This window comes from Haliotis asinina, chromosome 2, assembly GCF_037392515.1.
Source record: "Haliotis asinina isolate JCU_RB_2024 chromosome 2, JCU_Hal_asi_v2, whole genome shotgun sequence".
Taxonomy (NCBI): domain Eukaryota; kingdom Metazoa; phylum Mollusca; class Gastropoda; order Lepetellida; family Haliotidae; genus Haliotis; species Haliotis asinina.
This window is the reverse complement of record NC_090281.1, coordinates 36,539,004-36,554,460: the sequence shown is the minus strand read 5'-3', so window position 1 is coordinate 36,554,460 and position 15,457 is coordinate 36,539,004. Positions and strand designations below refer to the sequence as shown.

Here is a 15,457-nt window from a genome sequence, read left to right as displayed (position 1 = left end):
TTTTATCTTGGAGATTCAAAACAGAAATATAATAGAAATAGTAACATAAATATTTATAAATTATCTGGCATTATTAATATTTCAAGCTTTATGAAAATCACAATTTAGAATGTCTGAGGATAATCTTCTATTTTCTGACACAACCTCGCTTAAGTGTGTAGAATCTCGGCATTCCATTGTCAAGCTGCTTTCAACGGAGGCGTTGACGGCATCAGGTATGCGTCCTCTTGTCGTCTTCGGAGTCTTCATAATAACGAGCAGTGGTGCGTTGTTGTTTTGTTGTTACAGTTTCTTGTTGTTTTATTGTTATGTTTTAAATTGTGCAGGTAAATCAGATATCATAGATTTTTATTTGAATATTTCCTCATTTCTGAACTATACCATAATTGTTTTAATGGTTAACACAATTAATGGTATGCAGCAACACCCGAGTCGCTCCGTAGAGTATTTTAACTGTGTAATACATAGCTTTGGTTCCATTGCACACGAGAACCGTGGGTATCAGGGTTAGAACAGGTCTTCAGCAACCCATGTTTCTCCTTAGAGGCGACTAACTAACGGGATTGTGTTGTTCTGTCATCGATTCCCAGTAGATCAGTGATCATGATATTGATCGCTGGATTGTCTGGTCCAGACTCGATTATTTACAAGCCACGTATATAGCCAAAATATTCATTTCTATATTTTTTGCTTGGTTTCATCTTGCCCATATGTATTTATGGAAGATAGCTTATCTGGTAATATCGACGGCATGTCCGAAACGAGATATATATTTACACAACTGAACATAGCGAGAAACTCGACATTCGTGTTGCCCATTTTCTCAAACATATATACAAAGCAGGTCTGGCAGCCTATCAAAATAATCATGCAAAACCGAAATAGCGACCAAATCATTGTCAACAAGTACCTTAGTCCTTTATCTTTTATCTTTACACACGTCGCCCGAAATTCTACGAATAAGGGCCGGTGGGGTGGCCTAATGGTTCAAGCGTTCGCTCGTTACACCGAAGACCCTGATTAGATTCCCCACATGGTGCAATGAGTGAAACCCATTTGGTATGTCCCACTGATATTTCAGGAATAATGCTAAAAGCGGCTTAAAACCAAACTCACTCTCATTAACAAATTTATTTGAATGTGGTCGTATAGAATAAGGTGAGTTTCAATGCCTCTTTCTCAATTTCATACAGTACATGAGGCATGTGTCAATACCCCTTACTGGAGAAATTGGGTCTGGTTGATGAACAAGTCCCCCTCAAGGATTCGGGAGGTATTCCACAGCAGCTCTAAGCAAGGCACTGACTTGTGGAAACAAGTACCCCCAGCATGCAGAACAAGTGTCCTGTGTTCACCGGTAAGAACGACCATTTTATATATTGGGCAAGGGTCAAGAAATTGAAAAGTATTATATTTTTTGAGAATCCAGAAGAAAAATGCATTATTTTACACAACGATAACTAATTATTTAACTTCATATCCTTGAATATTGAAAAACAGCACATAACCATGTGTACTAAAGTACGTACTCTCTCGCTCGATCGATTGATCGATCTTTTGCAGACATGGTGATCAATACGCATTGCTTTGATCTAGGTTTAGAATATCTTCTCTGGGTAGGTTGGCTTTCTCACATACTGAAAATTGTATGTTCATTGTTGACACAGTCGAGAGATCATATTGTACTATGTGAGTATGTCTCATGTATAAAGGTGGAAAAGCCTAATGGTTAAAGCGTTCGCTCGCCACGCTGTAAATCCGGGCTCGATTTCCCACATAGGCATAATGTGTGAAGCGCATTTCTTGTGTCCCTCGCCATGATACTGCTGAAATATTGCTAAAAGCGGCGGAAAATAAAACTGACTCACTCACTCGTGTGTGTATATGCTCACATGTCCTGTATTCGTTTGTAAGTTAGCATATTACAAGTCTTTTAAATTAGGGATCGGCGTTCCCGATCTGAGTACCTTTTCGCTTGCAAGCGTTACGATCATGAAGCATTTCTAGATCCTTACCAGTACTGGATGGCCAGGCCGGTTCTTTTTCGGTAGTAAGCACTCAAAAAAGGAGCGACTGACTTACTGTTGGTTTTGGTGGGCTAAACTATGTATTCCCAAGGGTGTTTATATTTTATGCCCCTTCTCCCAAGTATTCCGCGTTACCAGTTTCCCGTCTAGTGTCTAGTATGGATCAAGTATGTTTTAGATGTGAATCAAGCAAGTTAATCTTTAATCCTTGTTCCAGGCGTCCACATCTAGATTCCTTGTTAGTGACGATATTCTATATATACTCATGGAAAAAATTAAGGGAACGCATGAAATAGCTTTGACTTTTAATCTTTGAATCAGTAGGAGAAAAGTTCATACAGATGAAAAGGCTTATGTCAAGTGATGAAAATCAATATCGGGTGTGTCCCTCATGTCTCTGGAGAACTGCTTGGCATCATCGTGGCATGCATTCTTCCTGGAGAGCCACGAAAAGTTCATCCAAATTGTTTGGTTGAACAGGTCTGTCCCGAACATTGCGGCCAAGAACATCCCTAAGATGTTCGATGGGGTTAAGGTCAGCCGGCCATTGCAACACCCGGACAACTGCAGCCCTCAGTCTGTACCGACAAACATGAGCGATGTGAGGGCGGGCATTGTCATGCTGGAACTCGAACATTCGACCTGCTGTACGCGCAAAGGGAGGGGACAATCGGGTTCAAGATCTCGTCACGATATCATACACCTGTTATCCTGCCATCAACACGCACAAGATCTGTTTCATGGTTAAGGGTAAACCCGCGCCACACCAGAACAGAACCCCCTCCATAACGATTATGCTGTTTGATGGTGCAGGCACTGTGACGTTCCCCAATGCGTCTCCAAACTCGAATTCGACCGTCATTATGGTCTAGTGTGTACCTGCTCTCATCACTAAACATGGTGTTTCTCCATTGACGAACGGTTCTTCCTCCATGGTTCCGTGCCCACTGCGGTCTCAAGCGCTTGTTTCTCAGTCATGTTGATTCCAACCAATGGACGACTCCTTTTTAGACCAGCCGATTTAAGACGATTTCGCACTGTACGTGAACAAATTCTGACGTTTGTTCTTCGTCTGAATTCCGTATTGATTTTGGAGGAGGATTTGAACCTGTCTCGCAGAGCAATACGGCGCAGAGTCTGGTCATCCCGCGAGATGGTTTTCTTTTTCCGTCCCGGACCACGCCTCATTTTGACGTCACCAGTCACTCTATAGCGATTCCAAAGTCTGGATATCACTTGTGAAATGATGTTGCAACCTGTCGTAATGAGCTTCCACCATTAACCATGCCAATTGCCTCCCATTTCTGTGCCAAAGTTAAGTACTGCCTCGCCATGTTAACAATGTTTTTAACCGTTGTGTTTGACAGTGCACATACATGTCACATGTAAATCTAAGTGCATGTAACTTCAGAAGCATGTAGTGCGCGTGCATGGAAAGCATTATGGTGAGTTTGAGTAAACTGCTCTTCACGAAAATGATAATACACGGCGCTGAAGTTAGTAAACAGAAATTTTGAATTTCCCATGCGTTCCCTTACATTTGTCCATGAGTATATTTAAGGTTACTGCCTTGATTGATACATGTCATCGCATCCCATTTCGTAGATCGATGCTCATGGTGTCAGTCTCAGGATTCGATTATTTATAGACTTCGTCATGTGGCTGGAGTAAGTGAGTGAGTTTAAGTTTACGCAGCCTTTTGCATAAACATTCCAGTAATATCGCATTTCCAGTAACTGATCTCCCGCATGTTCATCCAAATAATCAAATAATTTCTAATCTCCTTATGCGCTCACTTCTGGACATCTTTGAAGTCAGTTGTTCGGCTCTCCAGCTGGTTTAAAATCCTGACTAACACCTCAGTGTGAATACCACCCACCAAACAAAGTAAGGCGTGAAGGTAATGAAAACACATGTAACAGTATCAGAACTCCGTAGATAGATGCCCATGATGTCAGTCACTGGCTTGTGTGGTCCAGTGTGGATTGGTGTGGCGTTAAAATATCTGGTTTATTGTTGGGTGCGCCGTTAAAAGAGTCACAATTAGTCTTTAGTAACCCATGCTTGTCGTGAAAGGCGACCAACGGGATCGGGTGGTCAGACTCGCTGACTTGGTTGACGCATGCCATAGCATCCCAACTGCACAGATCGATGCTTATACTGTTGATCACTGGATTGCATGGTGTAGATTTGATTATTTACAGACCGCCGCCGAACAGCTGGAATATTGAGTGCGGTGTTAAACACCAAAACCATGTAAATCATATAACATCATCGTGATTTTGTGTTTTACGTTCTTAGAAACCCATCACAAAACTACCATACATCCTGCAAAGAAAGCGCAAGCTGTACCTGGAAGCCTATCCCTTACTGAAACCAAGGTAAGTAGTTAATCTAAATCGAGACAAATGCGTGTTCAGTATTTCGTTCAAAAAGAAAAGTTTCAGTTTTGATGACAAGTTTATAGCCTAGTGAGTGAGTGAGTGAGTGAGTGAGTGAGGATATAAACTGCTTTTGGAAAAAAACCAAATGGGCCTCACTTATTATATCCATGTGATGGATCAAACCTGGGATCTCAGCTTGAAACACTTTAACCACTAGACCGCATTAACAAGAAAAAATGTGTATTCAGTATCTACTTTATTTTACTTTTTTGTAAAACAGATGATAGGTGGAGTGTGTGAGTTTAGTTTATGTCGCTGGCAGCAATGTTCCATCTATATGGCGGCGGATACGATGACAGCGAGTCTGACCACCCGATCCCGTTAGTTGCCTCTTAAGACAAGCATGGGTTACTGAAGACCAATTCTAACCCGGATCTTCACAGCTCCTGACTCCGGAGGAGTAGAAAACACCGAAGAATGTGGAAATCAGTTGAACTGACGCTCAGCAAATGTGAAGGACTTTAAAGTATCATGTGTTTATGTGTGCCACACACATAAAAACCTTCTGATCTCCCCTCGTACATTGCATGGTTTAGTTTTTCAGGTTCACTTTGACTGGAACGATGTCATTACAGGACTGGTATCACTATAGGAATCACAATAAACCACAATAGGTTTCTGTTTCTGTGACCTTCTTATATCTTTTGGAGCTACGGGATAGCCCTGTGGTTAAAGTTTTTGGTCGTCACACTGAACACCTGGGTTCGATTCCCCAGAACAATATTTTTCGATTGAGTTTTTGGTTTAATTCTTGTTGTTATTTGTCACAACTACTGTATAAGAAAAGATGTCAGTCCACAAATATTTGTTCATCGCCGTCATGCCAGCTAAGGCGTTTACGTATCTTCGTGGTTAAAGTGTTAGGGCGTCCCACCGAAGGCCCAGGTTCGATTCCCCAAATGCGTACAGTGCGTAAAGCCCATTTCTGGTGCCGCCGTGATGTTGCTGGAATATTTCTAAAAGCGAATTATATCCCTGGTGGAAAACCATATTAATCAATGTTGTTTTTTCACTTAATCCTCTAGTCTGATATACGGTTTAGGTTTTCAGCCACGACAATTCAAACAAAAGGAAAGGGCACTCTAGGGCTGTTTTCACAGACCCCCACAATAAGTTTCTGTGACCTTTGGATATCCCCTTGTGTATGATGTTTTAGTTATGCAGGTTCAACAATACTTTTACAATTTGAAATGATGTTCCAATGTCATTCTTGGGATGCTTTCAATGTATGAAATTTCTGTAAGCTGCTACCCCCATGTATATGAAATGATTTTTTAAAATGTTTTACGGGTTCACCATAACTCTAACAAGAAGAAAAGACGCACCGTTGCCATACTAGGGTTGGTTTCACTGCAGGAACCTACTCTGTAACCTGCCTTCCCTACGTATATGGCATGGTGCTTTTTAGTTTTACAGATTCACCATAATTCTTAAATGCCATTCGAGGGCTGTTTTCACTGAAGGAAGCCCCTCTGTATCCACACGAATACGACATGTTTTAGTTTTCCAGATTCACCACAGTCTGAACAAGTGGGTGAGTGAGTTCAGTTTTACGCCGCACTCAGCAATATTCCAGCTATACGTCGGTGGGCTGTAAGTAATCGAGTCTGAAAAGACAATCCAGTTAAAAAACAGCATGCATATACCAGTAATTGATCTAGACAACTGGGATACGATGACGGGTGTCAACCAAGTCAGCGAGTCTGACCACCCCATCATCGTTAGTCGCTTCTTATGAGAAGCATGGGTTGCCGAAGATCAATTCTAACACTGATCTTCACGGATGAGTGGAAACGACGTTCCGATGCCATTATTGGGTTGGTTTCACTTTGGGCGGTTTCTGTGACTTTCTTATATCCCGACGTGTATGACATAGTTCAGTTTTTCAGGTTCACGATACTTCTGTCAAGACAAAATGACATACTGATGTCATTCGAAGCCTGGTTTCATGATAAGAAAGGCATACGTTGGATACGTCGGACAGTCTTTATCAGCAGTCGGAAGAACCGTAAATGGTCAGGCCAAACGGCATCCAAGCATTTTCCTTTCCAACAGTCAAGTTACTTCTTCATGATTGTGGAAAGATCTCCGACCAAGTATATTGTGAGTACTCTGTATCAAAACGTATGGTAGTCGTGTCTAGTTGAGTGTAAGTATTCGATGAAATATAAATCTACAGAAAAATAAAAATAAATCTTCTCTGCTAAAATCTTCCTTTGTATGATATATATTTTGCATGTCATTATACGCAGCAGTGTATCCTGCCTAAATTGTAATGTCACAAACACACGCAAAGGCAAAGTGAGTAACTCCACAAAGTATCCGGGTTTTATTTATTTTTCTTGTTGGTTTTCCCCAACAGTCAGAGCTATATTGCTTCAGTCTGTAAGTAAGTTAGTCTTGATCAGTCAGCCAGTGATCAACATTATGAGCATCGATCTACGTAAGTTGAAATAATATTAGGTCACGCCTTTAGAAACGCTTGTTTATTCACTACTGAAGCTTTCGTCGGGCTTTCAATTCGTAACATGGATAAAGTAACGTTTGGGTCACTGTAGTATGAGTCTCTTTGAATCCCAGCCTTAGGAGTGGGTATGCGTGAGTGCGTGCGTGCGTGCGTGCGTGTTAGCGTTTGTTATTAAAGGCTTTTCCTGTTCTGACTGCTTTATAGATTAAGGTTCAGGGCGTGTCGGGGTCACACATTTGGCGGTATCAGGACAAGTACCGCCGTTTGAATCCCGAGGAAATATCATTCACTGGCCTTCACGTCTTCTCGCTCCAAGAGGCCTGATGTCTGCAATGTCAATGACGGTTCAGAAGCATCTGAAGACTCCCATTGGTTTATCCTGGTCACGTGATGGTTTATGGCTTTCTGCACAAGATCTATGAACTATCAGTCAGTTGATTACACAATGCCATTTAGAAAGTGGTCCAATGTAACATGTCATATTTGGGAATACGCTTTCTCCGTAAAGTACAAATTATAGTACTTTTTTCGGTTGAGTCACATCCCGGATTCCGCATCCTCAGAGTTAGGCACCTAATCGCTAGCACACAAGGTCAGCCGCCTAGCCCGCCCAGTCACCGCGACTTCAACAAAAATGGAAGTAGGACAACTGGTAGTTTAGACTGTGGGCTTTGAGTACCCTCTGATAAGTCGCAGTGGCTGAGCGGGTGAGGCGACTGGCTCGATCCGAAGGTGGCACTGAGGGTGCGGGCTCGAATCTAGGATGTGAATCAGCCAAAAGAGTACTCGACTTTGTAAGAAAGTGCAATCCAAATATGACGTGTTATATCAATCAATTATTTTCGTTTCAGTTTTCATGGCAATGGAAAAAAATAGGACAAAAAAGTAGCAAAAGTTGCGTTCTTCTAATCCTTTTCAAATTATTCTCTCGGAGTTTCACGTTATCCCGTGCCTGTCAATAATAAAGGGAGAGAACTCTCAATGACACTTCCTGTACAGTCACTCGAATTTTTCGAGCGTTTTAGTAATCCGCTGTAACAAAACACTATTTTGAACAGTAACAAGTTTGGACTGTAATAAAATCGTTGTTTATCCACACAGTATTATCATTCTTTACTGCTCCAACTTGTAAATGCCTCTCAATGAAGTTACCAATTTGAGAAACATGAATGATAGAATCTCCAAGGCCCAAATGCACAGATCGATGCACATGCTGTTGATCACTGGATTTACTGGTCCCGACTCCACTACCAGCAGACTGCCGTCATATAAGCTGAGGTATGCATATAAATAAGAAGGTACAAACTTGAAATTTATTTTATATTTATTTATTCTATTTTTAGTGGAGAAGTGGACTCCAAAACAGTGTAAATATTCAGAAATTATAGAAGTAAAATGGTATATACAACTAACTACAAACACTGACGCACACACACACATGCGCGCACGCACGAGCGTGCGGGGTCTTTACTCCGTGGACAACTGCTCTATTCAGGTACGCGCTCGTAAATCCCATTACACCCCCCTTTTCCACGATATGCAGTGTTGTCCGTGAATTACAAAAGGGAAGTTTGTAACCATTATTCAGTAGTTTTTAACAAAATTTTATTTTGAATTAAGAACCTCCAGTTCATTAATGCCGACATAAATCCACGTGTACAACTTCCGGAACTCCACAAGGTATCGATGGTATTTCAGACTGTTCAGACCGTCCACCTCCACCCTTGCCTTCCACGTCTTCAGATAGGAGTACCTGCGATTGTGGAAATGTGTGTATAATTAAAAGTGTTCGCGTCTCATTTAATGCTGTCACATCAGTGTGACTCCAATAGTGATCAAGCACTTCAAAACCAGATTTTTCAATATTTCTTGAGGCGAACACGTTCTAATCAGACAATGATCTAGGGCTGTCAAGTATCCATACAAGTGAACCCAACTTCTGACCAGCAAGTCTCAATTTCGTATCATGACAACGAATTGAAGTGACAAGATCCGAAAGAGGACATTACAAGGTTTTATGCTATTGTTAAGGGTAATTGTAAACCAAAGGTTCTTTAAGGAGTCTGACTGGTTGAAAAGCATGATCAAATGGCATTCGATTCCTGGAAATTGCAAGATTATAAATTATTCTCTGCGTATTGACACGTACAAATATTGCACACACACACATGTATTGTTGTGTCGTCAGCAATGGTGACATCATTCATGTCAGATTGTGTCGAAAGTCGGAATGGCGTCACAGATGAGATTCCAGATGCTACCATGGGAACCAGCTGAAACAGCCAGCTGATGACACTTCTCTGCTGTACCTGTACTCGATGTAACTGAGTGCAGACAGTGCAAACTGAGCGTTTTGATGTACTTGTGTGTTTACAATGTCGATAAACATCATATGCTATCTTACCTTACATATAAATGTCGTTTTCTGATTGGCTAAACACCCTTGTATTATTTTCAATGTAACGCGATGTACATTGCAATGTGCCCCGCTATCAGTGGCCACTTATTCTGCACTTCATGGTATTACTTCGTTATATCGAATAACACTGAAGTACGCAATATGCACATAAATTACGGTAACCGATGTTTTGCGAATGCAAATCGATGGAACGGAGATAAGTCTAACTTTGTTTTTCTTGTGACGTCTGCAAAATCTAGCGATGGCTACGAAGAGCTTTGCCTAGCCTCCAATTAATACATTTTCACAATGCGTTCAAATGTAGTCCCTGTGAATAATATAAAGGGGAATTACACCGCGACAGTGAACAACTTATAGTGGTCAATTTCTGGCAGTTAATGAGTATTACATGTGAATCCTCAGTCTAACACCGTCGGTTCCAAATGAATTTCCGTGCTTCAAATACTTCAAATAGCACACAGAAACTGGCCAACACATAATGTTTATCTCTTAATTCACACGCCTTGCCCTTCCTGAGCGCCTTTGTAGCTAGACGTAGCGGAGGAACCATCGGAGAAAACTCAGTATGTCTTTTACACGATACATGGTGGCAAGGAAATGAAGAATTTGGGAGAGCTGATAGTTATTATGATTTAAGAACAAGCATTGTCACTAAGATGACATAATCCCCCGCCGGAATGTTTCAAATCAAACTTAGATAGTAATGAAAGTGAAAGTCGTAGAATATTAAATATTTAATAAAATATGATGTTAACTAAAACATGACCAATCAACCTCTCTTGCTGTCCTGCTCTGTAGTTACTCAAATGACTTACTTTGACCATGACAGGAATGTCTTAGTGTATGAAATATGCAAATATAGTAATAAAGAAATTTATTTGGAAAAAGACATTCAAGAGAAGTCTTGAACGTCTATAAAGAAAATCCAATCCAACAGTTCTTGAGATGTCTCGCTGACAATCTTAACATACAATTTATTATTCTGAAATATTCAGTGTCCCAGTGACCTTGAAGGTCACCAAAATCGAATTGGGACTTGCACATTCCCTAGATAAATCTTGGTGTCAAACATGAACTTCAAGAAAGTCCAGTGAATGGTGCTTGATGTCTGTCACTGACAATATTTACACGCAGATAACATGCTGCAATCTTCAAAGTGTCACGATGACTAGATTCTTTTCACAGTTGGTACCTAGGTTCATTACATTATCAGTGTGGTCCCAGTCATTTCAAGGTCACAAGGGGACTTTACCATTTTACTCTTGTCAGCAAGCTATATCAAGGCCCGTTCACTGGATTTTCTTCATATTCAATACGAAGCCTTGCCTAGGGAAGGCACAGGGCCCAGTCAATACCAGTGACCTTCACTTAATTTTCAAGGTCATTTCACCTTGAATTTTTCAGCATGTTTACCTGCATGTAGATATTGTCAGTGGGAGACCTTACGCTACATTCACTGGTCTTTCTTCATATTTCACATCAAGCTTCAAAAGAGAATATGTTTGACCTTTTTCTGGAACTTTCTACCTCGGAGCTCCAGCTTTGAATGGCATTGGCATTTCAGATTGAATGACCTGTATTTTTTATCCAGGAAGATTGGGAAAAGTCTGCGAAAACTTTACATTAACTCAGGCCAATGCTATTAAACCTATTCTCTATACATGAAATCCAGCTACAGTTGTGAATACCTACATTGTGAAGGTAATATGCAACAGAATATGAGAGAGAAGATAACTTATGGATTATGTATAAATAATTTAGATCAAAACGTTAACACACGAGTTTTAACATCACCAGATGGTGTTACGTGTTACGCTGCGTAGCTGTAATCTCTAGTGAATCTTTGTAGTGGTTTTACGCTACCTTTAGTAATATTCCAGCAATATCACGGCGAGGGACAACACGCGTTGTAACCATGTGAGAAATCGAACTCTTTAAGCTGACACTCTTAGTAACTGAGATTCTGAGAAATTTGGTGTTGTACCCAATTTCATTCGTTATACTTTACAGTAAAACGCCTACCTTGACTTTTGCGCTACACTCTTGTGATGTTTCAAATCTCCGTATCGTGAGATTTTCATCGGGTACCGTTCTATGTCCATATTGTGGTACCTCACTCTGAAATACATAATATAATGAAATAGAAACGACATCTACCGCCATGCAGTTATTTCTGTGATAACGAAATAAGATCACACATCCTTTCATAAACATTCCAAATAATCTCGGCACAGGAAGGATTTATTTCATTTTGTTACTAAAATTTACGGACTTTTTCTTGTCTACTTATGCATCACAAATCACAAAATTTGCTCATAAGTGCGAGTTCTGTTAAAGATCTCAAATATATTAATCTTCTTTATCCATTAATTATCTCTCGATCTGCTTTCTTCTCCAGTCTGTTGTTCCTTCTCTCTCTTTCCATATGACGTTCAGGACAGATTACCTGTTGTAGAGGTCGTCGTCCTCGCCTCCCCAGCCGAAGTACAGGTTAGAGTAGCCGTTGACCTTCTTGAATAAGTCTGTGGTGAAACTCACGACTCCACCGAAGATATGTTGATAGGGTAATCTGGGGAGTTGCATATAATGATTGCATAGAATGATGTTATGATGAGTATAATAGCTGCAAAGAGAAATAGTCCACCCTATGGAAAACGGCACTGATCGCAATTATAAATATTTCTTGAGGACGTCTTTGAAATCAGAACAACTATGTAAGGATGACAACTTCTTTAATTTTAGAGCACGACGTTTCGACACAGGTTCTTGTATCGTTTTCAAGTATGAATAATACAGGGAGAGAGCAAGTGGTACATATACAACAGAAGACTCATTAACAAAGTTAAGGCGAAATTAACAACGTGATGATGCCGAAGAAAGGGACAAGAGAGGCTTATAGAGATAAACCTTGAGGCCGGTGGAAGCCAGTGATACACAGAGCGTAGAATGTATGCGAAATTATCAATTGTGATCGTCATGGAAACGCCGTGCTTTAGAATTAAAGAGTTGTCATCCATATATACTTCGTCTACCAAATGTCTCGAGGAGAAATACGTTATGTACACCGAACTCCCCGTTGTTCAAACCGATCTTAGCGTTATGACCGTCTTAAGCCTATGTTGGAGTATGGAATTTTCCGCCTTCTCAAATACAAGTCTAACAAGCGCACGTCATGTCATCTGCCCTAATCGAGGATGTTTCAACGTACACGTAGTTCCAGCGGGCGAGGGCAGCGGCGTGATGGCGGGGTTTGCTGCCACAGGTGTAGATGTTGAGATTACTCAAGGGAATCATATCAACGTCGTGGAAGAAATAGCAGTCAAACTTGCAGAGTTTCTCTCCCTCGATAACTCCTATATTTCTGAGCATCCCTCTGTTCAGCCTGGACCCAGGGGCCTGTGGAGTACACATCAATGTTTGCTTGTTTATGAGCATATCTAGGTATATGTCTGTAGATAGTGCAGATAATCCAGTGACTAGTATCATGATCATCGGTTTATACGTTTGTTGTTAAACGCTGAACTCAGCAATATTCCAGCCTTATGGCGACGATCTGTAAATTATCGAGCCTAGACCAGACAATCCAATGATATGATGGCATTTTTCAATCAAAACAGCCTCACCACCCATTGGTCAACAAGCATTGGTTCGAGCCTCGATCAACGCAAATTGATTTCGACCTGCTTCAACAAGCCTGATCCTTGACCAACCTATACCGTTAGTCACTGTTAACAACAAGCATTGGTTGCTGGAGAGACTTATTAACGTTGGTGTATGTACGTCAGCAGTTCGATACAAGCAGATCTCGTATATGTACCCATGAGGTACTAACTCCCTTGCTGATCCATACTGACTTCAAAGCAAGCCTCACCTGTTCAACAACAATTATCATATACTCGACCCTCTGCCTCTTTAAAAAAGGATGAATATTGTTGAGGAAAACTTTCAAATGAAGACTCCTTTCCCTAAAAGGAACAATGATTGCCACCCTCTGAGAAGATGTACACTCTCTAGGACGGTACAGTCCCCCTGGGTCAAGGTCAACTCCGTGAAGCTTCTCCAACATCTCCAGGCTGCGACTGGTCAGGTCCACCTTGACCTTTGCATTTCCTGAAACACAAGGTTATCATAAGTTTACCTCAAACAGGACTTCTGAATGCTTTAAGAAAACTGAAAATATGTGATACACCTTTTAGAGTAAGTGAGTTTATTCTTAATCGTAAATAACCCAATCTGTACAAGACAACCTATGAGCATGGAACTACTCAACTGGGATACAATGACCCGGAACTTCGCAGGGCACACATTTTAGACATAAACTGGGTGGGGTTCAGTTGTACCTCTCAGCTCGGATAAGCTGGGTCAGTGAATGCTTGAGAACGAGTCACCACATTCGTGTCCAACTACGGTCATTCCGGGACAAGTCGAATAAAGAAATATCTTCTTGGGTTCACGGAAAGGGGTGAGTGGTGACTAATGTTCGGGATTGACGCCATCTCGCCGCGTCTTGCGAGAATACTAATTCAACATGGCGCAACACAAGAGGAACACCTGCTCTAACAGTAAAATATTTTGCAATACAGCACCACTTTTCCTTAACATACAATATCTCAATCTTAATGAAAACGACAATCCACATTCCAGATTTGCCAAGGTCCTTACCTCGTTTCTGTCTCATCTCATGACACCACGGTCCAGTAGATTTTCTGGTAACACACGAGGGTCGCACTCCAACATACATATCACAGTCCGTGCAGCAGTTCCGTGTCCCGAGACCTGTTTGCACAGCTGTTCCCACTGTAGTTGTGTTACAGATTCCTGACTGCAAGCTCTTGTTCCTCTCCTGGAAGTGCCATCGTCTTTGTTGAACGTGAAGCACCTGTGTATGGAACTCTGTAAGGGTAATTTTCGTCCTTCTGTCTTTGGTAATTCGAGGTAAATCGTTATAAAAGAAAAACAAATACCAACAGGACAGAATGGAACATGGTTATACGTGTCTAGATTTTGAATTCTTCCGACAGAAATAACAAGAACGAAAAACAGACGCTTACAGCTGTTCGTACCTGGGTGTGCTGCAATACAAAATAACAAAGCACAACAGTGCTGGTTGTGAGTAACACAAACCCTGTCCTTGCACTGCCCAGCATCTCATTGCTAAAATACCAGCGCTTACACACGACCTTTACTTAAGTGTATAGTCGGGAGTAATTGCTCTGCTAATTCCTCTTTGGTTGTATACCAAATACCAGCTGATTTTACATCGTGAGTCAGAAACTTAAGAGCTTCCAATGGAGATGAAGGGGAAGAATTCCATCGAAACGGAGCCACCAGTTATGGTTTGGGTGTTTTTGTACCGAGAAACAGACTTTTGAAATTGATACTACATAATTATGTTGTTCCGAGGTGCACATACCTTTCACATACAAATAATACATGGTGCTCATCTTCGAGAAATCCTAGATTATTACAACATACATACATAGTGCATACAGGAATGCTTTCATTAGTACAATGTTCTTTTTCACAATCTATTAACTTTAAACTAAAGCAATCCAATACGTAATTTACAGAATGCACGTAATCAAGGTGTTATCACATAGTACTGTAAGGTATATTTCAGGCTGTAATAATGATTTGAAAGTCGAGTAATTCCTTAAATTGTATATATACAAAGAGAGTCATACCAAATATGAGAATATATATCACGGATTCTTTGTGCAAAAGTGCCCTTAAACATTTGTGCTTTTCCTGCATCTTGCTCTCTCCAAACATATGAAACACAAGTTGTGAAAAATAAGTGACGGACATCTGACACCCATGTATGCTTGACGTTTTCTTGCATGGCGCAGATTACTTTGCTAGCTTTGAGGAAGAAAGTTTGACCTGCTTTTGACCACTTCAGTGATGATGAGAACAGAACACAGGGGTAGCTATAATTACAATCTTAACACATTGACCATTTGATGTCAACACCGGAGGAAGATTGTGTTTATTTCTTAAGGGGGTAACAGACTCATGATACAGCTACCGTAGCACAAATATTACAAGAATATATAAGGTATATATACAAGAATAACCGCTTTTACAAGATAAATGCATT

General features: G+C 40.8%; 1 protein-coding gene across 1 annotated transcript; it reads right to left on the bottom strand.

Moving 5' to 3' along the window:
* Positions 1-8,250: 8,250 nt before the first annotated feature.
* Positions 8,251-14,515, bottom strand: LOC137272515 (beta-1,4-N-acetylgalactosaminyltransferase bre-4-like). The gene is made up of 7 exons (XM_067804904.1): positions 14,421-14,515; positions 14,020-14,236; positions 13,229-13,467; positions 12,566-12,753; positions 11,804-11,926; positions 11,380-11,475; positions 8,251-8,691 (listed from the first exon to the last, which is right to left on the bottom strand). The coding sequence occupies exons 1-7, from the start codon at positions 14,502-14,504 to the stop codon at positions 8,544-8,546; spliced, it is 1,095 nt and encodes a 364-aa protein (XP_067661005.1). The 5' UTR covers positions 14,505-14,515; the 3' UTR covers positions 8,251-8,543.
* Positions 14,516-15,457: the final 942 nt, after the last annotated feature.